At 37.6% G+C, this 24677-nt stretch overlaps 3 protein-coding genes across 4 annotated transcripts in view; 2 read left to right on the top strand and 1 right to left on the bottom strand.

The window, feature by feature from the left end:
• Positions 1 to 21489, top strand: part of LOC146466016 (melanocortin receptor 5-like) — a 159616-nt gene extending 138127 nt beyond the window's left edge. Inside the window, exon 2 of the mRNA XM_085127848.1 lies at positions 19136 to 21489. The gene's annotated coding sequence lies outside the window, so the exon portion shown is untranslated. The remainder of the gene's footprint in view (positions 1 to 19135) is intronic.
• Positions 1797 to 18371, top strand: LOC146466017 (PHD finger protein 12-like). Of its 2 annotated transcripts, none has more exons than XM_085127824.1 (16): positions 1797 to 2220; positions 2338 to 2519; positions 4335 to 4410; positions 5957 to 6149; positions 6275 to 6335; positions 7468 to 7527; positions 8003 to 8135; positions 9594 to 9703; positions 10287 to 10350; positions 11044 to 11178; positions 11743 to 12814; positions 13603 to 13685; positions 14745 to 14826; positions 15565 to 15657; positions 15994 to 16076; positions 17736 to 18371. In XM_085127824.1, the coding sequence occupies exons 1-16, from the start codon at positions 2179 to 2181 to the stop codon at positions 18168 to 18170; spliced, it is 2904 nt and encodes a 967-aa protein (XP_084983950.1). In that variant the 5' UTR covers positions 1797 to 2178; the 3' UTR covers positions 18171 to 18371. The 2 variants fall into 2 exon arrangements, with proteins under 2 accessions (XP_084983950.1, XP_084983951.1); XM_085127825.1 differs by having other exon boundaries at positions 1805 to 2220; positions 13609 to 13685.
• A 2169-nt stretch (positions 21490 to 23658) lies between the features above and the next one.
• LOC146466015 (protein unc-119 homolog B-like) overlaps positions 23659 to 24677 on the bottom strand; it is a 5688-nt gene continuing 4669 nt past the window's right edge. The window contains exon 4 of the mRNA XM_085127805.1: positions 23659 to 24390. Coding sequence (XP_084983931.1) covers positions 24284 to 24390 — 107 coding nt within the window. The 3' untranslated portion in view covers positions 23659 to 24283. The remainder of the gene's footprint in view (positions 24391 to 24677) is intronic.

Below are 24677 nucleotides of genomic sequence, written 5' to 3'. Positions count from 1 at the left end.
TGTGGCCTAATAGACAATCAGAGCCCAGGAAAGGCTTGAACTAAGAGTCACGTTTGACAATTTTCAGTTTTAGTTCTTAACTAACATTATTGTCAAGGAACCACAAATTCCCACAAGCGCTGTATAATTTATGCAGTTCAGCAAAGGTCTCACAACACTGTGCCAATCATTCAGGATATTGGGGAGTTTGACAATAGTAATTATCTGTCGTCAAAGCAAGAGCTGCAAGATCAGAGAAGAGATTATATTATACTATTCAGCTGCAGAGTGTTGGTTGAGTATAATACTTCCCTTGCCTGAAGTCAATTAAATGTGTGATACCTAATCACATCACCATCGAGCCGACTCAAAAGAAATGGCAAATCATTCAGAAATTATCAATTTACCAGTAATGTGCCCTAATCAATCAGAATACATTAGGTAATGTGTGTCAGTATCTGACCTTTCTGACTCAATTTCCCCAATCTATTGACCCCTTCTCTGTGCTTCCTACACTGCACCCAAATTTATTAGAGAACTCACATAAGATAGTTTTAAATTATTTTACCTTGATTACATGTATACAAGAACAGACTAAGGAGATTATATGCATGGTATAGAAATTGGCTGACTAAATGAAGTACCATAGTGAGAATATCAACAGTCTCTCAACAATCACATTATAACCAGTTTACTGATGAGAGGTGGCATGATTACCACGCTCCATGCAGTTCTCATATATAATTATTACTCTGTGGTTAGGCAGAATAGCTAACAAATTAAACCTCAACACAACTCACTATCCTTATTTTTTTAAGCCTGTGGGCACAATTATCCAATCTCTGTTTTACCACTTCATTTTATTTCTAGATACATTATAAGTATACCTGGGAGCAACTCTACAGCACCAGAAGCATGCAAGATGTGAGCACTCTCTATCAGTTTTGCCAAAAGCCAGGCAAAAGGAATGTTTATTCAGAAAAAAAAATTCACAGCTGCTCTTGAATTGATGGCATGTATTAAATATGCTCATGTTGAAATTCTACTTAAGCTTGCATTCGAACACATATGACATTCTTAAATTCACTTTAAGAAAAGCGTGCACACAATTCAGTCTAATAAAATTAAAAAATTTTGAGACGAAAAAAAACTTAATTTACAACAGTAAATATTACTTATATTAAGAGGTGATTTAAATTATTTTCAAATGGTAACATGTATGTGTTCATTGAATCCCATTTGGAAATAAACCGTTAAGGGAAAGGGAGAAGGTAATTTGAACATAAATTTAATACACAGTCAGCTGCTCAGTTCTGTGAGAGGAGAAGTGATGGTTCCTTTTTATTTGTAAGTATAAACAGTAATAAAGAAATTGTTACTTGTTTGTTGTAGCAACGTCTGTCGAATTAAGTCCACCTTTCGCTCGCTCTTACATGAAAAAAAATCCCGTTGCTTTGATCCGCTCTTACGGGGAAAAATCCAGTTCCTTTCGATCGCGTGTAGAATCAATTTTGGCTTTCTCGAACACTTTCAAGGCCCGATGAAACCTTCAGGCCCAATAACAGTCACGCCGCTGCCACTTTGGGGCATTTGACTTCCGCTTTAATCTTAAGCATGCGCACAAAGACCGGAATCCCACTTTTTCTGGGATAAGAAATTCCATTATCCCAGAGTCTCTCCTGGCGCCGCCCCGCTGACCAAAAAGCCTGAGGACTCTGGGTACGAGATTGGCCCTGGCAACAAAAGAATTGCGAGGCGCGGAACCTGAGGAGAGTTTATGAGCATGTAGTTTCCCACAAAATAGTCAGCGGAAGCGCGCGAAAACTATCGCTCATGCGCACTATAAGTTCGGCGCATGCGCCTTCTGTGACACTAAAATCTGTTCTTCTGTTTTTCGAGGGTTAAAAAAGGTTTTCTCTTACTTCAAAAAGGCATTTTTTCCATAATCTTTCGTCTTTGAGAAACTGCTTTACGAACTCATTCGAAGCAACGACTCGGCCATTAGTGGGCTGAGTTGCCAGCTATTTTCATGGCCAGGGGCTGAGAAAATGGCTCTTGTTTGAGAACAAGTGAAGGGCGGCAATTTGTTCGAACTGTTCCCCTGAGTTGGAATTTCGCTCGTCGTAAAAAGTCAAGGTTTATCTGTTCGGCGAATTGAACAAAGACAACCGTTTTGGAAGTGCTTCAAGAAGCAGAAAAATGGACTACGACCATTTGGATCCCGAGGGCAGCCTCATGGACGTGCGTAAAATATCAGTAGTTCCTTTCAACGTTGATAGTTTCCTCGAGAGGTTTTGTTTAGTTGTTTTATACTAGTTGTTTACCTTTTGCTCTATATCCATTCTCTATCATTGACAGAGGATTCAAGCCCTTATCCAGCCTCCCCAGTCGGAAGAATCGGGCAAGAGAGTGAAAAAAGTTGACAAAGAGGCTCGCAAGCAAGGCAGGTCCGTCAATAACGACAACTGCGATAGTTGTGGAGAGGGAGGCGATTTGTTGTGCTGTGATCGATGCCCGTGTGCTTTTCACCTCACTTGTTGGTAGGTTTGATAAGAGTATTAAGTAGAAACCACCCGAAAGTGCGTTTTAATGGATTGCTCCAATTTCTCAAATTAAGTTTAGCCATCAAATCTTGACTTGAACAAATTACATTCCTTGTTCAGCCTCCACAATTTTTCACCGCTAGCACCCGCCCGCATTGACAGCTTATGTTAATTAAGGTAAATTCTTTGCTTAAAGCTTCGGTGTAAGCCTTACCTCACTAGTCATGCTTTTAACCTTATCGTTTTGTTGAAGAATGCTGTTTCTTTCCTCCGACAACAAAAACGAAAACATGGAGACACAATACCCACGCTATGGTATGCTCCTTACGTCGTCAATTTTTTGTCTTCCATCACCCGGGATTTGTAACAGAGGCAGCTTTGTGCTTGTCTTGAATTTAATGCTCTTCCTTAATTCTCCTTTTATTTGTCCAATTTCAAAATTGTTACATTTTTAGTGCTTCAGTTCTTGTGAAGTTCTTACATAATCTGATACCCCAGTGGTTCTTCCTGTAAAGCTTGAGCCAAACAGTGTATTCTTAAAACAAACAAGAGATTTCTTGTTTCTTGAAATACTTTCTGTTTCTTATTTTTTTGACAAAGTTTAATCCCCATGACTACACAGGGAAAGGGTGCAATGAATTTCAGCCTCAAAGAGCGGGCATTTTGTAAAAAAAAAAAAGAAAAAACTCTTAAGGAGTAACATAAATATGGTAATGTTTACACAAAATCTAAGATGAATTCATCCCAGAATAAGTTTCCTTCAGGGATAAATATTCTTCCAATTTACATACAGTTTCATCTTGAGATGATTAAAAACAGTTTTGTCCCTGAACTGAATGATCACTCAGAAATATCTCACATTTATCTGGGTTAAAAGAGCATTTTCCTAGATTATATATATAAGGTGGAATTTTTTCTCCATGTTGAAGACAATGATGGAATTGTTTTAAGGTGAATGGATTTCTCCAAGTGATCATAAAGATATAGAGATTAAGAGCAATGATCAAACGCCAGCAAGAAACTTTTCCAAGAAGAATCCAATGTCTGGATAATTATTGTTGCAAAGAATGTTCTGTGGTTTTTCATGATCATGGAATTTTGTGAAGAAAAGAGATGAAAATAATAGAAATATGTAGCTAATCATCAAAGGAAATAAACTGTTTGAAAAAGCACATACCAGCATTGAATAATAGAGTAGTCTTAATTTCTCATGCTAAATGTCATCTCACAAGGGGTGCTATTTTTTATCTTGTTTCCATATACAAAATTTAACTTTTCACATGTTCTTACACTCAGTAAATATTGTGCAATAAAATTCATGACAAAGCATGGATACGGCTGTTGTGCAGTTCATAGATGACCTTTCTGCCTGTGAAAAATTTTGTAGGTTATGAAGGATGTTTGATGGATCTTGAGAATTTTTTGGACATTTCTTCATCAGGTCTTCAATCTTCTACAATGGATATCTTTTGGTTTGTTGTTTGTTGGTTTGAGAACAGGCTTTTGATTTAAAATTGAAAATTAGATTTCCAGGGGGTTGATTGCTAAGAGATTAGTTGAATTTTCAGTGAGTACCTGGTGCCCTTCTTGATAACCTTGGCTAATAGAATCCAGATGATACAAACGGTTTTGGTATTCTTTAACGCTATTAAGTTTGTTTTATGTTCACCGATGTTTCAGCAGTGCTGCCTTCTTCAGACTCATATGTAACTGGTTCCCGATAAAAAGGAACATTTTGATGCTTTCATCAACACTGCCCTCTATATGGCATAATAATATTTTGTGAGTATTAGTTACCCTGTTTCTTTGCAGTGACCCTCCTTTGGAAGAGGATGATATTCCTGATGGTGAATGGCTTTGTAATGAATGCAAAGCAAGACCAGCAGAGGTAGGAGCAGAGTTATAGGGTCCAAATTTGAAACTGCTTTGTGATGTTTTTTTGAGAAGAACAGACAACTTTGTACCAATACAGTAAGAATTTACCATGTCTACTCCTGACGAAAACTTTTCAGTTTTTTAGGTCTTGTTTGAATGGTCATACTGTAGAATCTCGAAAACAGACTCGAAAGCAATAACCACCTTGTACAGTGTAATAAACCATACCATAGCAAAGTACTGCTCCGTAGCTTTCATTGACTCTGTCTGTCTATCATTTTAGAATGTCATCCATAGACTCAAAAGTTAGAACCACCTTTTACAGCATAATAAACAGCACCACAGGCAAGTACTGCTCAGTAGCTTTCATTTGAATGGTCACTCGTTAGAATGTCATCCACAGACTCAAAAGCTAGAACCACCCTGTAAGCATAATAAACCATACCATAGCTCACACTTTAGGATTTCATCCACATACTCAAAAGGTGGAATCACTTTGTACAGCATAATAAACAGCACCACAGGAAAGTACTTCTCAGTAGCACTCTTTTGGATTTCATGCACAGACTCAACAGGGTCCGAAATTGCGCTTTCCTGGTCGCCAATGCGACTAAAAATTTTGCACTGGCGACCAGAATTTCACAACTAGTCGCCAGCGGGCGATAAACTATTTCATGCCACGATCATTATACAAACGATAACTTTGATTTTCAGCCAAATTGATAAAAATAAAATTCAAAGCTGCCCACCAATTGGTCACTTACTTTTTACCTTTCCACTGCTTTTGAAGTATAAAATCGATTTTCCTGTTATTATAAATCTATCACAACGCTTCACAGCTCGAGCAGTGCGAAGCTTCGCCGCCATGTTTTTTGAATGAGAAATGCTGCATGGTTGTGGCCTGGTGCGAACAACATGGCGATCTGTCAATCGTCTTGACAGAATGCAAAAGGAAAGATCGTTTTCGGTTTTGAACATTCAGCAAAGAACCAACCGGCAGTTTTTCAATCGGGTACATTTCTTCTCCAAAAGGTAGAGACAAGAGAAGGTATAAAGTTGACTTAAAACATTTAGCAGTCTTGTGAAACTGCGTATATAGCCGGCATTCGATTCATTCGTCGTGGTTTTTCAGTGGTAGGTGTATAAATCGCCATTGGGGCCCCAAACGCAAACGCGTACTCTTCGTTCTGATTCTTAAAAGAAAAACTGGTGACCAGAATTTTCCATCTGGCAACCAATACGTTTGGTTTGTGTTTCGCTGCGAAGGAAAAATTTTATTGACACTTTTTGGCGACCACATTTTTCCATATGGCGACTGAAAAAAAATTTCAGTCGCCACTTGGCGCCTGCCTAAAAAAGTTAATTTCGGACCCTGCTCAAACGTTAGAACCACCTTGTACAGCATAATAAGCAGGATCAGAGAAAAGTACTGCTCAGTAGCTCTCATTTGAATGGTGACATATAAAAGAGAATTTCATATAGTGCACATACTTTTCCAGCGTTTACTCTGGGATTTCTCAAACTGAAAGCAATGGCTAACATTGTGACTCTTTGTACAGGATGAGGACAGCAAAGGAAAAGACCAAGTACATACTGGAAATGAAATTGAAGATCATCCCAGTCCAGCTACAAAAGATGCTGAGAATTCAAAACCAGAATCTCCATTTTCAACCCTTGTAAAGATGACAACTGGGAAGAACCCAACAACGTTTTCTCTTCCACCGGAACTCAAATGCAATACTTACTTTCCAGGTAAGCTTTGTTGGTTTGAAAACTACGTCTAATGAGTCTTTCTACTTTTGATGTGGCTGTTTTGTCTTGACGTAGAATTTGCTATGAAGCTTCATCAATAAATTTTTTGAACCCTGTCTTGTCAGGTGACAGAAAGAGAAAAAACAGCACAGAAGAGAGAGCTGTTCCTGTGAAGAATGGAAAAAGGTAGTTGACTGGATAAAAATTTTGATTGAACTTGAGATATAAACTTATGTTTAAACATTCTAGAAACAAAATGAGGCATTATGACTCAAATGTAAAAATTTGGCGGAGACCAATTTGCACGGCTTCAAATATTATTTCATCTTATCTATAAAACCATTCTAGGATAAAGATACAGAAAAATCTATAGGTTTCAATTAAAAGGATGAATTCCATGATACATGTTTAATTAATTTTGATAGTGTTGTATTGCCTTATTTTGTGGATTGGCATAACAAGAGATGTGATTCACTGAATTTACTTTTCTTGATATGTTTTTGAAATGTGACACTGAATTTGAAAGATGTCATAATGTGGCATGCATTTTTCTCAGTTCTGTCTTTCATTCATGTTTCAAAAAAAGCCTGATTTATCTTACAGCCAAACCCTAAATTATGAGCTTACTACCATTCCTAAAAGATGTTTCACATTGACTATATCACTGTAGTATCGTGAAAGTATTGCAGATGAATCCTTGAAGTAAAGCATTGAACATGGTAGCTGCTCATGCTAAATGTGGGATCTTACACAAGGTTGCTAGTGTGACAACTTTTTGGATTATTTGTCAGCAGATTTATGTAGGATTATACTCTGTGATTAATCATAACTATAATAAAATTCGCATATCTGATTGGCTATCAGCAGCCGTCATTTGAGCATTAATTGGACAATGAACACATCATGCCTGGTGTAATCAGTTTGCGTCATTTGCGCGCGCTATAATTAAATTGATCTCGAAACTTGACTCAACTGTTGTCCTCTATTTATTCACCAAAAAGTTGAACTGTTGGCTTTGTTTTCTCACATTTTGTTAGAGTTACGATTAATTGGTGACAGGACTTCATTTCATGCAATGTTATTCTGTCTGTAATCATACTTGTGATTAAACTAATAGGACTCCCGCTGTGCATTCATCCAATTTTGTTTATCACTGGTTTGATTACAGACCGAACTGGACTCCACTCATTCCTGCTACCATTATTTATTGGTTGTAACAGTCTGATTATTTTTTTATTATTCGTTGTGAACAACGGTGTTGGCTTGAAGTTGTACAGTACAGTGACACGTACACGTATGCATGCTTGCTTGTTTGCAGAAATGGCGATGATGAAGACAACAGCATCCCACCTGGACGGCTTTGCTTTGCCTGCAGCAGGTAAGGGTCGTGTTTCTCACAAGTTCTATTAAACAAGCAAACTCCTCAAATTGTAAATTCTATCTACTTTATTCCATAACATTAGCATTCCTGTAAGAACCTATTCTGTTTCAATAGAAAGAAAGTTTTGGCTAATAGATTAATGTTACATTTGGAGCTTGGTCATCTTGTTAACAGAATTAGCTTGTCACAAGTATGTGAACTAAAAAAGAAATTCTGTCTACCTGATGGAAATCAAACCTACCTGAGTTACAGGAAGACTCTTTGTACATGAGATCTGTCTGGTATACTGCTAGGGTCATTAATGCACAGTTAAAACTTTGTTCCTCCACACACCAGTCAGATGATACTAGGCTATAAGAGCATTCACTAGGTTCATAAATGTTATACATCCGATAAACTACTAGGATCACTAAGGTCAAAAGTGAATATGAATATGAATTTTTTTTTTTTTTTTTTTTTTTTTTTTTTGTAGGAGTGAGCTTGTTGGTGAACTTGTCCACTGCGATTTCTGCCCATTGGCTTTTCACATGGACTGCCTCAACCCTCCTCTGACAACTGTGCCAAGTGGCATGTGGATGTGCCCTAATCATGCTGAACATGCTGAGGTATAATTCTATTGCTCAATTTAACCCTTTAATCCCTAATATCAAAAGCACAAATTCTCCTATCTTGTCCCCATACTTTTCATATAAAAGTACTGGGGAGAAGGTATTAAAATATCAAGAAAATTCACCTTGGGTGATCATATCCTTAATTCTCATGACCTCAGGGGTTGAATAAGCATTGGTATTACAAGAAGAAATTTGATGCTGATCATTGTTAGGGCTGAAAGGGTTAAGGAGCTTACTCATAACTACAGGTCTTAATTATTGGCATGTTATTGCCAAGGTCTGTAATTTGTGATGAGCTGGTTTGGGATATTTCATGTCATCTGGATAGAGAAACATTAGGTGAACTCAACTATTTTCCCTATCTAGGGACAAATCGATTAAACTTTCAAAAATGAAATGTAAAGACTATTATCATCTCTTTCAAGAAAAAGCAGAAGTTACACCAACAGCCATAAAAACTTGGGCCAGACAATACCCCGATATAGAATGTAAATGGCAAAAATTATTCCAAAATATACCTCCCCTCTCTACTAACAACAAATTGAGACAATTCTCCTTTAAAATGTTACACCGTATTTTAGTGACCAAAAAAGAGCTCAAACGATTTAAAATAGCAGATAATGAGGAGTGTTTTTTCTGTAATTCAGCTGATTCCTTGGAACACGCATTTCTGGAGTGCCCTGCAGGCCAAAAACTCTTTCAAGAAGCCTTAACATGGTTTAATAATAAGCACAAAGTAAATTTTACTCCATCTAAACAACAGTACCTATTTAAAGACTATGATCCACCCCCGAGTACTAACTCAAAATTAATGCGGAAATTCCAGATCCTTACTGTACAAACTCAGAAATATTACTACTCATGTAAAATGTTAGAAAAACCTCCAAATATTCTAGAATTGAAGTCAGCGCTAATCTTACAATGGAAAGTTGAAAAATGGGAAATTTAAAATTAATTTAAATTAACGAAAACGCACAATTTTTTTTTTTTTTTTTTTTTTTTTTTTTTTTTTTTTAGTAGCGTGTAACCCGCAGTTTGTAAGTAATCTAGTTACTGTTATGTTTAAGGCTATCTGTATTAAATTGTAAGTAGAGTCCTGTTTTGTTCAGTAGCGTAAGTAACCATTTAGCATGTATTGTAGGTAGAATACTGTATTGTCTAGTGATATATTTAGCCCGTACTGTAAGTAATGTAAGTAATGTGATTTTGCAAACAATAAAAAAAAAAAAAAAAAAAAAACTTAAAAATATTGTTGCACATGCAAAGCCTGTGCTAGTCCTAAACAAGGTGTTAGAAAGTTAAATTCCTAAAAAGCAGATGATGTGAGGTAGACTTAAAAAAGGTTTTTTTAAGGAATCTGGGATAATTTGGCCTCCTTTATCATGTGATGCAAGCAACTATAATCAATTAATGTAATCTATAGTTTGACACATTGTCTGTTGGTCTGTTTAGCCTGGATTGCGTGACCCTCGTTTCAGTAAGAGATTGCAGGCTTATAATGATCTGAGGAGCAATATATCTCAGCACACAATCAAGATGAACTTTCTTCAACGAGTCCACAGGTAATTCAAACATCAAATATTTTAAATATTTTATTATAATAATAATAATAATAGTAATGATCGTTTATTAAACCTTTTTGCAGCATAAACTGAATTACAATGCGGGTCATTAATTACGTACAAATATATGGGAATTATGACACATAAATATAACTGTTAATGTTAAGACATATCACATATCACATTTTGCTATATATCCACTACCCTTGGAGCTCTTCAGGGATAATTTACAACACTGTGTGGGGGACTTTGCCAGACTGCTTGTGGTGCAGTTTACAATATTAATGAAGTAATGAGTTATGAATGCCTCCTTATTTGAATGTAAATTTGAGATAGACACTAGGGGTGGTCAATGCCAGAGATTTGTTATGTACGTAGTGGTTCTTTTACATCACACAGAGTCAGATTATGTGAAAGTTATTAATCCTTATCCGAGAAGACTAGAAAGTCTAACTATTCATCATTAACCAATTCAATTCAATTCCAAACCAATTCTTAATAATTTAGGGTTGGTAGTGTTTGTCTATGATTTACTGTCAAATGATTTGTTTTCTTTTTCATTTATTATGAATATCATTATTAGATTAAAGAGACACCCTTCTTTCAAAAGAAGGGCTTACACACCTACAGGAAGGAGGGCAACTTTGGTAAGTTGTTGTTTTTGGTGCTTTAAAAGAACAGTGGAAAAATTGGGATGTGAAAATATGCTATGACCAGCATCTTCCTGGTTTCTGTAGTATGAAGCAGTTGGGAGTATTGCTACATCCCATTGTAGGGTTACCCCCAGTAGCCAGTACTCATTAATACACTTGGACAAAAAGAGGCATTTTTGTGTCTAAGGAAACAATGCAGCAATGCAGAGACCAACCTAATCTAGAACTGCCGACCTCCAATCTTTCAACCGTCTGATCGAAATCTGAAATCTGCCGGCTAACCAGAACACCACCATGGCTCCACTTTCTAACGAAGGTTATGTCCACACTTGGTGCCCAAGCACGAAATCCAACCGCGTGCACACAGGGAACCACTGCCTACTTCATTGCCCGAATACAAATTCTCGACCTTGTACTCGGGCACATACACAGAGCCTGAATTCCTGGCGTGGATACTTGATAAAAGGGTGCGTTCACATTAGTACCCAGCAAGAATTGTACTTAGGCACCATGCTTGGGAACTTAGTATTAACATAGCCTAATGATCTTTAAAAATTATGTTCCCACATCTTTTAATACCCCATTGTACATGTTCATGTTACTAGAATAAACAGGATTAAAATCTATGCAGCCAACCCATTGTGCATTTTATGTTTGGCATTCTCAAAATAGTGGGGTTTTTTTTAGGTGCCACAAGCAATCAAAGATCATTACAATTCTCCTCCAATCCAACTACTGCCAGAACACATAAGGAAAATGCAAGAACCTCTGCCACTACATGCACTTCCTGTAAATACACCAACTGCTGAGGAACAAGAAGAGGTGAGACATTTATGATAATCTGGAATTTTCTTTTGTTCTGAAGGCAAATTGAAGGTGAGCGTCCCCTTACAGTGTAACAGCCCTATGAATTACCCCCTTTTAAAGCTAATGATTTAACTGTCCTCGTCTTGAAACCCTTGAAAGTGTACAGCAACATTTCAGTTTTGATCAGGATTTCTAAAAAAAAAAGGTGAAATCTGCCCAAGCCTTGGTACATTAGAGAACCTGTGTTTAACTCATTTAATGTTAGTAGCAAGTGGTGACTTAGCAAAATGCTAAATAAATTAATTTTCTTAAAAATGCAAGCAAGCCACATAAGAGAGATACTGACACTTGACAGGCATTTTTTGCTCACAACCACAAATGCTTCCCTTGACTTGGTTCAGTCTTGTTTCCAAAAGAGATCAGTTGAATGTCGCTGCTTCTCTTGTGTAGGTTGCCTTCACTTTGTAGAAAAATTTATCTGGAGCAATATTTCAATTTCAAAGCAAAAAAGGTGCTTAGCTGGTCTAGCTGAAAACACTTCAAATGATTGATTTTATTACATTGTCTTTCTTTTTTCAGTGGCTTAAGTGTGTGATCAGCCTTCAGTGTGGCATTGCTAAACATCTATCACAGCCCTCTGTTAACAAAAACTTAATTTCTAACCACATTGACAGTTCATCTGTCAAAGGGGATACTTCAAACTCAAATACAAACTCTTCTTCTACTACATTGGCCAATCCTGTTGGTACTGCAGTGGTAAAAGAACCGCTTGTTAATGGTTTGACCTCAAAGGCGGACTTAACAAATCACATTTCTGCATCACCTGCAAGCAGTGGTGTACAAAATGCTTGCATAAGTAGAGTTGTAACAACGACAATTACCACAACGAGTGGTGGAAAAACTATAACTAAACCACTCACAATTTTGTATGCTTCACCATCAAAGTTACAGACTCACATGAATGGACCTTTAACTTCAAAGTCAGTTGCAAATTCAGGTAATCCTGTCAGTATGTGTACTGTGTCGTCAACGCATCTACCATCACAAGTTCTGGTCAAGCAGGAACCTAAATCTGTTGAAAAACAGCTGACGTGCAATGACTTGAATCAGCTAAGTGCTGAGTGTAAACAGCTGTCTAGTGATACAGCAAAATTGATCAATGATGTTGGACATTTAAACAACGTCAAGGCGAAAATCACCATGGATGGTGTGAAAACTGTGGCTATTCCAACATCCAGTACTAGCTCTGTTGTGAATACAACTGTAAGTGCAGCGACCAGAACCATTTCAACTGTTACTGCTGCTGGGAGTTCAAGCAGTTCCAGTGCAACGAAAGTCGCTTCGTCAACGCCAACTAAACTCATTGTTTTAACAAGCACAAACAGCGGGAACATCATTAAGACAATTGCTACGGCTGGATTGTCTGCAGCAGGAACTGGGCAAATCCCAGGCGGTAGTATAGTAACTTTAGGAGCACCAGGAAATGCAACAAGTGTCAATCCTGTGAAAATTGGAACTGTCAATGCTTCAACTCCGGTGTCAGTGGGTTCAAGCCCTAACAAAGTAAATCAGGCAGCTGCTGCCACATCCATGGCGACTGCTAATGCTATAAACAGCATATGTGCTGCGGCTGGAGTGGATGCTTTTAATGGTCAGTTTCATTTCTTGCTTACCAGTAATTCTTATTAGGATTTTGCTGTTTTAATACATGTTATGTATGATTGAATGAATGCTAACACACTAACATAATTGAAACCTCTTTAAGTACAAGAATTTGAAAACAGTTTCAAACATGGAAACTTTGGAAAGTGCAACTCTGTTGTTGTAATGTGGATAGAGAAAATGCCGTAGTAGGGTTCAATTGTCAGGGGCGCAACTAAAGAATGATGATTTGATCAATGTTTTACACTGTTTCAATGTGGGGGAAGGATAAAATGACAAAAAACAATTTCTTAGTCAAGACTATTTTGCTACTTCAGATCAGATAAAAACATAGACTTTCAAAAATAGGGACTTTAAGCAACCATGAGGTCAATGCCAAATAAAACGTCACTTGAAAATATATGTTCTCGTTACTTGCACTACTTCACGATTATTCCAATTCGTTCAACTTGTACAATGTAGTCAAACTATCCTGGAACAAAATTGGTAGGAACGGTGTTCAAGTTGAGACAGAGAATGAAAAGTTTTCCCATCATGGGCTCAAGTTCTCCACAAAGCCTTAAAATTTAGTCATTTCACGTTGTTGTTTTACCGTGAATGGCGAAAAAATGTACCAAAATTTATAACGCTCATGTACTTAGGGCCCCCGTTTTGCTTGTTAAATCGGAAGTTGTCGTTGCTGTCGTATCTGTTTTAAACTCCCTAATACACATTAGTGTGGGTAGAACTGTAATGTAATGATGTTTGAGTTTTCGTGACTGGAGTTGTTTCTGTCAGAAACAGAGCTGGCCAAGTTGGATCCCAGGCTTATTAAGGTGTTGGCATATCAGAGACTACAGCAGCTCCTCACACAGACCAAGGTTAGTAGTTTGTAAATAGCAAGGTTACTAAATAGGGTCCAGTTGTTCAAAGCCCGATTACGCTAATCCTAGGTTAATGTGAACTTTGGTTCAAGTTTAATTACGAATCAAGATACCCTCAATTTTGACTTAAACTTTTGTTCACCATTGGCTTAAGGACGGTGCCTACTATTGTTACTGCGCATACGTTCTGCGCATCTCGAGATACTCGGGTTTCCTATGGGTGGTGCTTACTAATACAGGGATAATTTTGCGCGGTTTAAAACTATACGGAGAAAGCAGAGCTTAGCAAGTGCTTTTGGTATCTCAAAGGAAAATTAGGGGTAACCATGCATTTTTCAGAGATAATTAAGCTTCAATTTAGGAAAAAAATCCCATACATTGCTTTATATTTTGGCGCTTTTTAGAAATATTATTGCTTAATTATCTCTGAAAAATGCGTGGTTACCCCCAATTTTCTTTTTGGATTCCAAGAGGCCTTGCTAAGATCTGTTTTTCACGCATAGTCATAAGCCGCACAAAAATACTTTGGTATTAGTAGGCACCGTCCTTAAAATTAGCCTCTAAAAACCTTTTTAATGAGCAAGATAAATGCCTTGATGAACTTTAAATCATGGATTAGCATTAACTTTTGAACTACCTGGCCCAGAATGTTAGAAAAAGGTGGATGGCAAAATGTCCTTGCATGGCTAATGTGACAGCTAGTTTTTCTGCATTTTCATGCAATCTTCTGTTCAAATCCCAACCTCTGGTTCTTTATAAGAACTTAATTAAACAACAGATTGTTTCAATGTGTGTGAGGAATTAGCTGTTACGTGGTAACTCAGACATTTTGCCATCCTCTTTTCTCTTCCTTCTTGTTGCTTAAATTCACTAATAATCAAGAAGAGTCTACCTTGGGTGCTTTTTTGTGCTATGCAAGGTGGTTCTAACTTTAGAGCCTTTGAATAAAAATCCTAAAGTGTGACCATTCAAATGAAAGTTACTGAGCAGTACTGTACAAGGTTGCTCTAGGTTTTCAATGTGCTGAGTGTCTTGCTTGTTTTTGGTCACTTGCAGCCTGTTCCACCTAGCCCTGTAGCAGCAAGAAAAATTTCATTTAATGGCTTGAAAGAAACCGTAGTTCTTCCACAACAAGCAGGTAAGTCATCAACAAGTGGAAAGTTTTATCTTCACCTTGTCGTGAGCCCGGGGGCGGGGGGGGGGGGGGGGGTACTTCGAATTTCAAGTGACAGGGATGATTGAAGGATTTTTTTGGATTTGAAATTTTTTATTCTGGGATTTTTTCGGGTAGGAAAATTTGGCAAGTTTTTTTTGGGGGGTTAAGTACGGATTTTTTTGGGTATTCAAAATCTGAAGATTTGTGGTAGTGCCTGAGTATCCTGGCTGCGTAGTTCTGTGAATAAAGTACAACCAAACTTGTTTTGCGGCTGTTTTAATATTGGGCATCTTGGGTGTCTCAAGTGTTTTTAGAATGACTACCGGATGCGGAAAAGATAACTTCAGATGGTATGATGAATAAACAAACACAAACATTCAATTTCTAATGTTTTTATTTTTGGTGTCATATCATTTGATAATGCTTTCTGGAAATCTTTAAGGCTCGGAAATTTGGCATGGGATTTTTTGGGGGTTAGTTTTTGGTCCAGGGATTTTTTTTGGTTTTGTTGGAAACCCTAGGGATTTTTTTGGGTTTTGATTTTTGCCCCCATTTGATCATCCCCATCACTTGAAATCTGGAGTATCCCCCCCCCCCCCCCGGGGGGTCCTGAGCAATAATTCTCGCAGTTGTTTCATGCCACAGAACTGCCATTACTAAGGGCGCACTGCTCATTAACTGACTTTTAAATTCAACGTTGATTATGTATTCTCTTTACAGTTCCAGCTGGTAGATCAATAGCAGTGTTATGTCCGCTCTCTGGAACAGGTCCTGTGTGTCCAATGATTCACAAGTGTCTCTCTTTGGGACAAGGTTAGGGCTTTTAATGACTGCCTTTACAGTGAAACCCTACATTGTAAGGCAATTAGCTTTTTTTGTAAGTTGTTGATATTTTTGTATGCCATCTGAAAGCTATTGATCGTTGTATTTAATAAATCTTTTAACTGTAGGTTAAACAATTCTTAGGCAATCTGACAGCCATTTTGAGTGTCTCTTAAATATTGGTACTAGAGGTCTTTTTTTGTATGGGATCCTGTGAATTTTCCAGAAAAAAGTGGAAATAATAACAGTTCAGTTTGTGTCAAAGGAATGTTCAATTCCTTTTAGTGTAGCAGTAGGCTAATTTTTATTTGTGTTCTTTTTTCCCAGGTCCAGATATGGATGTTTGTCTCCAAGAATATGGACATTGTAACTTCATATCCGAAAAGCACTGTTCTATATTTTATGATGAGGTAGTATTCCCTTTTAAAAGTCGTTTAGTTATACAGTAGACTCCTGATAACTCGAACTCTCGAGAACCCTTTTTTACTTTCCCTTTAGGTCATCTTCTATATAATTTTACCCTTGATAACTCGAACTCCCGATAACTGGAACTTTTTTCAATTTCCCTTGAAGGTTCGAGTTATCGGGAGGCGGCTGTACTGTGTTTGTTGGTCTAATGGCCATTGTGTCAGGCTTTGAAACTGAAGGTTAATAATTTGTAACCCTTCCTCTCTCTTCTCTTATATCTTTAGACAAGACACTGTTCCAATAATATTGCCTCTCTTCCTGAGATGTAAATCAAGGTTGGTCCTTGGACAATGGCCAACCAAAGTTTACCCAGTTAAAAAAAAAAAAAATCCCTTGACAGTGGTTGACAAAATGTCCAGATGATAATTTATTCTCGGGCTTGGTCAAAGCTGTGCTGAGAAGAAAAAAATTCAAATTGCTTCAAACAAGTTGTAGGTTAGCGTTAGATTAATTATCATGCAAGAATCGTACTGTAGTTCCATTTTTAGCCTTCGTAGCTGGTGGTATTGTAGGCGCGCGCGAAAGCCAGAGAACTTGGGTATTTTGAATGCCGCCCACTTTGATCACCTCATTGACCTCAACTGATCCCAATTAAACCAACCAATTAGAACCGACAATTTTCGCGCGAAATATAGGCGTAAAGACGATCGTCTTACACTTTGTTGTTGTTGTTGTTGCATGCATGGCGGATAAGGGAGAATTTGCATCGAAGGAAGATATGGCTACGAAGCCAGTTGAAGGAAGAAAAAGCCAAGAGGAAAACGCTAACGACTTTCGTAGGTTTTGTGGTGTCAACCCATCTGAAGATAAAATTCAGTTATTTTCAGAAAAGTACCAAATTTGTTTCCACGTAAAATTTATTTAAACCTTCAGGTCGCGCGAAGCGTGAAGGCAAGACATTAGCGGAACTTTGCTCAGAAATTTGCCTGAACATTGTGGAGTCTACTGTTTTATCGAGTCGAGTTTGACACTTTTGTGTTAGGAAAATATTCACCACTGTTGAACTTGTCTGGTTCATTCACTCCGGCCTAGAAAGAAATTTGGAAGTTCCGCTCTGTTCTTCGGATCAAGATATGCAAGTAAGGATTAAACGTCTTCTTCCGTCATCTGTGTCTTCGCCGGACAGGAGTCCTCAAGCAAAAGAAAATTTATTCAAGGACCGTTCTACCCCTAAGAAATCATTGAATTTCTTGGAATCGACTTTTTCAAATACAACGAACAAAGGAAACACGCTGTTATTTTTACCGAATAGTTTGTCATACTAATAAGCAAAGCAAAGTGTCCCTTGGGAAATATACGAGGGATCATTTAACATTTGATTGATGTATGTACTTCTCTCGACCAATCGGTTTTTCCCGCACACTGGTGTGCGGACTATTAAAAAACCCATGGTTTTTGTGCAGGCGGTATTTTAAAGTGCCCCTCCCCATTCTCCTCGCGGTTTCGCCACTTGCTTCTAACGGCTCCGCCGCCAAAACTTTAATTCGCACGTGCCTACAATACCGCCAGCTACGCAGGCTATTCCATTTTCCAAGACTAGTCCCCCCTCATAGTGCATGTACGACTTCTTTTTTTGACTTAGTGATTTTATTTCTCCACAGACGTCAAAACAGTATGAGCTCATAAACTACAGTGAACATGGAACATATGTAGACAATGTTTTATACTCCTGTGACTTTTCGGACAAAATCAACAGACATGTTGTATCTTCGAAGGATCTCGATCCATCCAAGGTCAGCAAAAACAAACTGCTTGCTGCGGCACAAGTTCGACAAAACTCCAAACCTAAGGGATCGCGTAGAACTGTAGGTCTTGGTGTACAAAAAATAGTGAAAGCCTGCAACTGTACAACGAGTAGTTCAAACTTGATTGGTGGTAGCGGTGCTGGTTGGGAAGGCACAGCCCTTTTGCATCATGGCAGTTACATAAAGCTTGGTTGTGCGCAGTTTGTGTTCAGCATAACAAGTCATGCAACAAAGCTGCCTTTGAGTGGAAAGGGAAGCAGCACAAATGGTAAAAAACCAGCAGCGTTGTGATAAGTGTTGGTTGTGAATGTGATTTTCTATGCACACAGTGTTTTGAAGAGTGTTTATATTGTAGCGGTGGCTTGACTTTTTGAAGGTCGAGCATTTTAAAAAGGAAAATGACATTTGAAACAACTTGTGTTTTATTCAGATATTCTCCACGTGGGGTAGTAACCTTACTCATTAGGTAAATAAACATTGTTTGGGTCCTTACAGTGTAAGTGAATGTAGAGAGACTTCGCTTCCTCGTTGGAATCACACTAATGGGCTCAAATTTAAGAGCACTGGTATCCCAATTTCCAACATCACCAATGAATTCATAGCTATAGAGCGTTTTCATTCATGTGGCTACCGGCCATATTGGTTTACTGAAACAAAAGAAAGTATTTGCATAAAAATAGAGTTCAATTCCCAGAGGTTTAGTTTGGGACACCAACATGGCCACCATTTCTTTGTTTTGGGACACCAACATGGCTGCCGTGACGTCATGTGAAAACACTCTATATGACAATATAGCTGGAAATTCTAGACTGCTAGCTTTCCCTTTCTAGAGGGGTTAACACTTGTTTCCATGTCTCAAACTGGCATTTGGCATTTGTCTTACACTTAAAATTACATGACGTAAGACTTATTTCAAAGAAGGAAAAATTCAGAATAGTGTAAGTGTTGAATCTGAGTGGTTTGCTTCAATTCTTCTATCCCTAACCACTACACCTACAAGGACTAGCTGCCAAGGATTTTAATTAAATTTAACTTATTTATATACAGTTATCTATCACAATAATTGAAAGGTAACTGTTTGCCAATCAGTGCTAAACCCTAAATGCTGTTTCTGGCCTGACTGGAGCTCTATTCACTCGGTCAGTTCTCTTCCAAATACAGTCATGTAAATGGGGTTCAACTGTTCTCGTGTACATACCTGTAGGTCACACACTACTGTGATGATAAGAATAATACATTGTGTAAACCTTTCTAAGCTGTCCAACATCAGTTTAAGATATGGAGTCAAGTGTTAACCTTTCTGAGTTAGTGTTCCTACTTAATTATACACTCATCGCTCTCCTATCTACAACCGTCTGAAAAGAGGCATCTGGCATTCTATCTGATTTCCATTCCATCACTCATTCCTGTTGATTGCCAAACCACTTTTTTTTACTGTGAAAGAAATGAAAGTGTTTTTCAGCAAGGCAAATGACCGTTTCACCTTTTTACAAAAGCAAAAAAAACATGTTTGATGAAGTCTTGGGAGTCTTTCTCATCAGAAATTTTCATTCAACCTAATGAACTCATATGATTCATGGAACAGTGTAAGGACTGTTTTGGTTCTGTGCAGTTTGTGACAGACTTGTTGCTTTGTTAGTAAACTGAACTTGCTTTCAAAGTCATTTAACATTTCAACACAGTATCAAGTACAGTTGACTATTGATGACAATAATTATTGTTACAGGTTACTGTACATCAGATTCCCTTAGAACATACCCACATAATACTATTCACAGCAATGAATTTGATGGCAACAACTTTCCAATAGGAGATTGCGTAAACAGTACGGATACTTTGCCGATATTCATATAGATGTAGTGAAAATTTGTCATGCTAACTTCCAGTAGCCCAAAAGATTTGTGTTGTTGAAATCCGGTTATGTAAAGATAAGGACTTGTTAAAATGACAAATGTTACGGAATAAAGCGTGTAGTGGTTGTGTATGCAAAGCTGACCAAATCTGTGGTCAGAAATTCATGTAACAAGCACAAAAAATGGCTACTATTTTTATATTGTATGTATGTACATCAAAACAAATATGTTAACAAACTGTATATGAGATTTTTATACGACTGATGTCCAAACTTTTTAGAAAAGTATAATTTTATTCTTGTATCATTCTATTTAAGACAGGTATGGGCAAAATATTTATTACTTGTACAGTGGCTGTCCGTGTCTGTCTTACAATTCACAAGTTATCTTTTGTGATGGCAAAGCTGTTTCAAGTTTTAATCAGTTACTGTGGTGATTAATGAAATGCAAGTTGGTTTGTGTAATTAATTAATTGATTAATTAATGATTAAAATAATGTAGATACATGCAATCTCTGCCCAAAGATGTTGCACTCGTGTCTTATCATAAAATTTTTTGCACATTTTCAAAGAGAAATCATTGACTTTAACCCCAATGTGAATGTCAATAGAAAAAATCTCTTAAGTGGTCCCTGCATTTGTAGTTGCACCAGCTTGGAGAATTTTATTTGTTGACAGTCACTTGTAAGATGGTTTTGGGTTTATGAAGTAATAATTTTGGGGTTTTTGTGTTCTGAATTTGAGCCTCGGACCCTGAATTATCTCTCAATTTTACCAGATGGATTTGGAACTTAAACTGGAAACTAAGTGCCAAGGGTATCTGAAATGACACCTCAAGGGTATCTGAAAGGATAGTCTAAGGGTTTCTGAATGGAAACCCCAGGGGTATTTGAAAATGACACCCAAATGTTGAAGGGATACCCCAGGGATTTCTTGAGTGACACCCCAGGGGTATCTGAAATGATACCCCAAGGGTATCTGTGCTAGCTCATGTTGGAGAAATGCCAGCCCTGTAAGGTTGCCCAAAGATAGCCACAGATTATCAAAACAACATTGTTTATCAAACATTAGTAAATATATGTATTGATGGTTTCAAGTGAATTGCACAAGTGTGGGTTTGGTGATTTCCAGTTTCGTTTTCTGTTGAAGTTGTGCTAAAATCACAAACAGGCTTGGCAGACCAACTGTCAATATGATCAAGGGGCTTAATTTTTTTAGCGCTTTGACAACCTAGTTATCTGGTTAGAAGCAGATCTCGTGTGAATGTTTAAAGAAGACTGGTTGTAGATTAGCATTCACCCTTTGTGGTAACCTGACCAGGGTTGTTCTCTAGCTTGGGCTTGTGGAAAGAAACCTTAAACTTAATAGATTTACTTTGAATTGCTAGTTACATAGGTTATGGAACAGGGCATGATTTTGAAGCAATGCCTGAATGTTGTTAGCCTGCAAACACAGACTTATTTTTGGCTGTCACTTCTCTGAAATATGTCTGTGTTCGCAGGCTGGAATGTTGTCAGACTGGGAAAATTTGAGGGATCATTTTCTGGATCCGTGTTATTTTACTGGCTCTATGCCTGCTTTCAGTGTCATAGGTAACATGTTCTTTTCCCATTACATGGCAAAAATTGAACATCTGCATTTGATATGGAGAACTTAATATCTTATTCACAAAAATTGAACCGTCATACAAAAACACAGTTGATGTAAATAGAGGAGTGGCAACTCGAGGCAAATAAACATCTCAAGTACATCTGAAAAGATTTGTTCTTTAATAAGGCATACATTCCAAGTTCACGAAGTTAAGCCTGATAATATAGACATTAGTTTACCCTCCAGATCTTCTTTTTTTGGGGGAGGGGAATGGGAGAAAGAGGGGGGGGTGGGGCGGTTGATTGCTTCTAAGGTTGGCTTGTACAAATTAGTTCTCACCCAGGGCCAAAATCCATTCAATTCCCACCCCTCAAAGTGTTCAAATGCCTCTCTTGGAGGACAAATTTTCAACTTCAGTCAATGGCTTTTCATGCTTGCAGACATAATATATTCATTTGATAACTTGAAGTACACTTTTGAAGCCTCTTTTTTTGTGAACCATTCGTTCAACAAACTCATTCCCACAAACCGCCAAAAAACCCCACGCATATTCTACCAGATCAAAAGATAAATCTGATTCAAATTCCCCTCCTCTCCTGGCACAGTACACAGTGAAATGCCTGGGGTACATAGGGAGTGTTAAAGATTTGAATAGACAGATTTCAATATATTAAACTTCTATCCTGGGTACGAGGCTTAAGGGAATACATTTGTTGTTTTATTCCCTTAAGCCTGACATAGCCAAGTAAGAATTTTTATATATTGAAATTGGTCTATTGATTGTTGCATTTATTAGAAAGAGATCTTCCTTGGGGTTGGGGTCTTCTGAGCACATTCCAGTCTCCCGCAAAAAAATTCTCACAGGGGGTTCAAGCGAAGGCAGCATTACATCTGGCCCCTCCTTTGCCTGCAAGTACCACTGCAGACTGGACTGCAACGCCAGAGTGAGACCATACTGTCACTCAGGGAAGTGACCACCACCATGTTACACTATTGTCTTCCAAGACACCAGATTGCAACTACTACTTGGGAGGATGTGTTTAAACATCAAGCCAGCTGATCTTTATTCTCTCAATTATGGAGTAATATTACAAGGAGAAATCAGATGGTGATCATTATCAGGATTTTAAGGGTTAATGTGGGCCTATGTTAGAGAACAATGTGCATATCAGGCAACAAAGCCCTGTGATGGGCAAGCTTCCCATGCAGTGGGGAGGGAGAGGAAGGAGTAGAAACAGTCCTTGTTGCTTTATGCCACTGAAACAAGGGTAAAGCTCTGACCATGTACACTGCCTGAGGTCCAAGTGAAAATTACCTTGAAGTAATATATCAAACACAAGGGTGAGTAACAATAAAGAAGTTCAAATGAGGCCTTTAAACTACTGTTAAAGGTTAAAAATCCTAAAGGCCTCATTCGAACTTCTATATTGTTTTTCAAAATGCTACTAAAGGACAACATGCAAAGACAAGGATAAGCGTTTCACACAATTTCCAAACATCGAGCCTTAAAGGGGAAGTATCATGAAAATTTTGTGTCATTTCAAAACCCAAAAATGTTTGTCTGACAACAGAAACAAAAAATAATTGTCTAGTTCTGTTATAAATTATCACCCCAGTGTAATAAAACTGTCGATTAGTGCCCCTGGCCAGAGAAAGAGTAGGTCGGAATGGATTAAAACTTGAAAAATATTAGGCTAATGTTTTTCAAGTTTTCGCATTTTTGTTTCAAAACTGCGCTAAAACAGAGTATGAGTTGTTTCTGTCAAGAATTGGGCTGATTTCTCTACTCTCGTTGTTCTAGAACTATTTTGTAGCAAAGTGAAGGTCTTACTTTACCTTTTTGAACAAAAGAGGTCAAAAACCTCATGATACTTCCCCTTTAAGGCTTCATTTGAACTTCTATATTATTATTTTTTTAAATGCTACTGAAGGACAACATGCAAACACAAGGATAAATGTTTCACACAATTTCCAAACGGTGGGTTACAAGCTGACGGGTTTTTTCAACCCACTTCAAGGTGTTTGGAAATCAGATGAAACTCTTTCTAGCTTTTCAAACTATAAATAATTCTTGGAGAAGTTCCAAGTAAAAGTTCAACAAATTTTATGATACTTGACTCTTCCTTGGTGTAAGCAATTGTCCCCAAATTGGGTGTGTCTCTATGTACAGGTCACACACAAACCTATGTATGTGTAACCTGTAGATCCTGTAGAATATGCTTACACTTTAGGAAAAGCCCAAAGCTCCGTCACGATAGTGATTCCCTTTGCTTTCTCATCATGAATTATGAATGAGTTTGAGAATTCCATATCAAATAAATAAAAAGAAGCCTAAACTGATTTTCCTTTTGTTTATTTCTTTAATGACGAGAACTTAAGCCAATACATTTGTTTGACATTGAGATATTACTACAACATGCATACAAAATTCATTACAGACTTTGTATTAATAACTTTCACTTACCCTAGACTGATTCACATACTACATTAAGATTAAACAATGGAAGAGTAAACGACAGAAAGTTACATGATTCTGTAATCTATTTTACAAAAAAGTGTGACTGGGTGATTCATGAGAACAATATTATGGTATACAAAAACATCATTTTCCTTTTCATGAAAGGAACCTTACAATTTATTACTTAGCAGAAAGCTATGTCCCTGCAATTAACCCTTTTATTGCCAGCACTGACTAATTTTAAACTCTCTTTACTTTGTCTTAGCAAATTCAACCTTCTTCCATGAGAATAATTAAATTAATCAGCTATGATGAAATGCCATATTCTCCTTAGAAGAATCATATAAAATGTATGGGAGGCATTAAAGAGAATCTGGTTGCTAGACACAGGTCATTCATTTAAAGGGTTAATTGATTGTGAGGATTGTTTTCAATTTTTTCCTTAGAATGTTTTTGTACATGTATACACAGTCTACATTTGTTACATATTTCTAATCCAAAGCGCTATCCATCATATGCGTAGTCTGCTTTATTATGCATGATGAGCTTGCCGTCAACAAAGTAGAAGCTGTCTGACTTAGTCTCAAATGGATGATCAATCATCTCTTGGACTGTGGAAGCAAAAAAGAAAAATGAAAGAGAACAAACTCATTTTGAAAACATGAAACATTTGATGTAAAATTGGCTGTTTTTATGCTAGAGACTTTAAAGTCGTCTGAGACGTTAAAGTCGTCTCAAGACGACTTTAATGTCTAGTATAAAAACGACAAATAAGACAGACACATTTAACGTCTAACGACTTTAGTTAAGTGCGCTGTTCAGACGCACTTTACAGATGACTAACGTCTCAGACGTTAAATGCGTCTAGTATAAAAACGGGACGCCCTTACTCGGACGC

Source organism: Pavona decussata, unplaced genomic scaffold (assembly GCF_977016875.1).
Source record: "Pavona decussata unplaced genomic scaffold, jaPavDecu1.1 SCAFFOLD_154, whole genome shotgun sequence".
NCBI classification, from domain to species: domain Eukaryota; kingdom Metazoa; phylum Cnidaria; class Anthozoa; order Scleractinia; family Agariciidae; genus Pavona; species Pavona decussata.
This window is presented reverse-complemented; position numbering and strand designations above follow the sequence as displayed.

Excerpts from the sequence above, each read along its gene's own strand:
- LOC146466017 (XM_085127824.1), top strand. The coding sequence starts at position 2,179 with ATGGACTACGACCATTTGGATCCCGAGGGCAGCCTCATGGAC. Across the intron at positions 2,221-2,337 it reads CCGAGGGCAGCCTCATGGAC|AGGATTCAAGCCCTTATCCA; the intron begins GTGCGTAAAATA and ends TATCATTGACAG. Across the intron at positions 7,528-8,002 it reads CTTTGCTTTGCCTGCAGCAG|GAGTGAGCTTGTTGGTGAAC; the intron begins GTAAGGGTCGTG and ends TTTTTTTTGTAG.